The sequence below is a fragment of the Trypanosoma equiperdum genome (assembly GCF_001457755.1).
Source record: "Trypanosoma equiperdum strain OVI genome assembly, contig: ctg_589, whole genome shotgun sequence".
Lineage (NCBI taxonomy): Eukaryota > Euglenozoa > Kinetoplastea > Trypanosomatida > Trypanosomatidae > Trypanosoma > Trypanosoma equiperdum.
In genome coordinates this window covers 6,403-9,296 of record NW_027124519.1, presented here as the reverse complement: position 1 = coordinate 9,296, position 2,894 = coordinate 6,403, and the positions used below count along the sequence as shown (strand labels likewise).

Here is a 2,894-nt window from a genome sequence, read left to right as displayed (position 1 = left end):
GTCGTGTTCACACTCCTCGCGCTTACCTTCTTTTCGGGGCACCGACTCGTGTTGTGACGTACCACGATTCGTTTCCTTTGCGTATTTTTTTTTTGCTATTAACACCAATTGATAATCTTCCTATATGCTTGTATGATTCAATTCATTGTGGGTTGGATAGCGCCGTTTTTGTTGCTGTGAACCGTGTGCACGTGACGGCCCATTTACGGGATGGCTGCGCATCGACAGTGTAATTCAAAACAAACTACACAAGTTTTTCTTTTCTTTTCTCCTGCTCTCTGCATTTAACCACTACGTAGGGTTCCCTAAGAACATTCTCCAGTAAAGTGTGCGAACGTTAACGGGAACTGAAGCACCACGGTGAGTCACACAACCGTCTCGAGGAGGGGGACAGAGGAAATCAAGGTGGAAAGGGGAAATAGGGTTGTTTGTGTGTGTGTGTGTGTGTGACATCTGCCGTGAAAGGAATTTTGCCTCACTGCAAGCCAAATGATTCACGGCAATGCTGCGCCCATCAGCCGTGCGTTTACAATTCATTTCAAAGGGGAGCTGTTCCGTGCCCTAATCGACTGTCGCACGGCGCTCACGCTTCGTGATTTGATTGCCGTGGCTGTTCCGAATCCCTCCGGCTCTAACTCTTCCTCCACAACAACTGGGGATTTCTCAACTGATTGGGTTGATAACTGCATTTGTGCCTTTGGTGGGCAGCGACTTTCCCTCGACACACTAACGGAGTCAGCGCCACTGGTATTGGATGTTTCGTGGTCGGAAAGCGCGCGGGGCGGAACCAGGAAAAGGATGAGACGCGACTTCATTTCTTTTAAGGAGGAGGATCGAAATCTTTTACCATGTAAAGTGTCGCAGGAAGAGATTGGTTACAGCGGTCGAACGAGTGGAAGCAAAGAAATTAAGAACAATATTGACGATAAGTACAGCGTTTTTGATGCTAAAAGTGGTGTAGTGCTCTCCTTTGATTCAAGTAGTCGTTATGGTGTCGAAGGGAAGTTTAGCGCAGATGATAATAACAGTAATGATAATAGCTGCAGCAGCGATGATGGAGAGGATGATGACTGCATTAACAGTGAGGGTCGCACCCCTTGCGAAGATTATGACGACCGCCAGTACGAGGCTATTTTGCCAGTTGTTGTGGGTGGGGTTGTGAGGTTGGTAAACATGGAAAGCCGTGACAAGAGTCACGAGTGGACTGTGTATGTACGGGGTTTGTTTAATGAGTCGAAGTACCTTGCTGACTGCATTGAGTCTGTTCGTTTTTTCCTCGATGCATCTTTCACCCCATCAGAACGCCTGGTGACGTCTCCCCCGTTCGAGTTAACTGAAGTCGGCTGGGGAGAGTTCATCGTCAAGGTTTCAATACAACTGCGGCATTACCCGCGACCAATTCAGATTGATTTATCATCCTCGAGCGCTTCACCTGTAACATCTGGGGTTGTGAAGTCACCGTCGCTCCTGCCACTGTTACCGACTTCTGCTGAAACCCTGTCCGATGTGAAGGTGGCATCCGCAATTTTGTCACCATCGACGGCCGATGGTCCTTTGATTGGGTTAACAAATGGTCCCGCTTTGTCCCCTTTGATTAGTGTGCTCAGTCGGCATCATTACCATGGTTGTGCCAGTGATAGTGTTGACCACACGATAGTAAAGAAAGAGGAGGAGGAGGAGGGTGATGATCAATGCACAAAATGCGACGCAAAGAGAAATGTGTTTGGCAGCACGGAGAAAGCTGAGGAAGCCGGAAGGCGTGCCCAGAATAACAATTGTGTCAATGTTTTGTTCAATCCAAATGCCTCTGTCTCGTCGGATGTTGAAACACTGGGAACGTGCTCTGGTGTTGTGGTCCTCTCGCACCTGCTGCGGTTTTCACACCGTGTGAAACGCCTTCATTGTATTCCCCCCCTGGGACGGCCGTACGAGCCGGAGGAGCACGTGGGATATACGCTTGTTCAACATCCTGTTGTGACGGAACACTATGATGAGATTGTCATTCCAGACGCCCCGCTGGAGATTAAAAAGGCACTTGCATCACTTCCTGAGTTGCTTCAGAATCGTGTTTCTTCCGTGAAAGGGGTGCGAGCACCCACAACTCAGCAGCAGGGTAACCATCGTGGCAGCACTACTCTCCACCGAGATGCAATTGCCAGCATCTACGCTGAGGACGGAGTTTCATGCTGGAAATACATCAAACATGAGGAGTTGGATGATATTGCACTAGCAGAAGCGTATTTGGATAACCTCAGCACATGCCCTAAATCATTTTTCCACGTAGATTCTCATGTTGTTGAGGCGAATCAGCCACTAGCACTGCCTCGACCTGGGCGCGGCAGGAGAAAGTTAATGGGGGCAGAAATTGACCTCGCGGCTCTAAGAGCAGCGAAGAAAGGGTTAACAGATGCCATTGGGCGGATGCGGCGTGAGGCGGTGTTGCGGCAGGCGGCTCATATCTACCAGCAGTACACATAAACGGATAAAGTTGGCACTAACTGTTAGCTTTTACAGTATCTGACGTGTTGCTCTTATACGGTTCAATATTGAGCTAAGTTTTCATTCAGCATAACTTTTGTTGTTGTTGTTAACCTCCCTCCGTTGCCAAATCAGCGAAGATATTTATATTTTTAGCTCGTCCATCTTCCAGCCGATTAAATAAACCTGAGGAACGGGCAGGCGTTTGTGAGCGGGAGTATGCGCGAGGAGTGAAGTGAGGCGGCTTTTGGGAGGAAGTGGAGAGTTTGGGTTTGTCTTTGTGGAGGTGCGTGACTATTTTTATGGGACTTGGGAGTTGAGTGGGAAAGGCGAGTGAACATTTGCCGCTGTGCAGTCGGTTCGCTTAGTTGTGGCGCTTGTTTTTATATCTTGGATGCTCTTTCTTTGGTTAGTGT

At 48.7% G+C, this 2,894-nt stretch overlaps 1 protein-coding gene across 1 annotated transcript; it reads left to right on the top strand.

Annotated features, from left to right (window-relative positions):
* Nucleotides 1-489: 489 nt before the first annotated feature.
* Nucleotides 490-2,478, top strand: TEOVI_000269200 (YEATS family, putative; the record flags this gene model as incomplete). The annotated part of the gene is made up of 1 exon (XM_067225727.1): nucleotides 490-2,478. One exon carries the CDS (start codon nucleotides 490-492, stop codon nucleotides 2,476-2,478), a length of 1,989 nt encoding a protein of 662 aa, XP_067081828.1.
* Nucleotides 2,479-2,894: the final 416 nt, after the last annotated feature.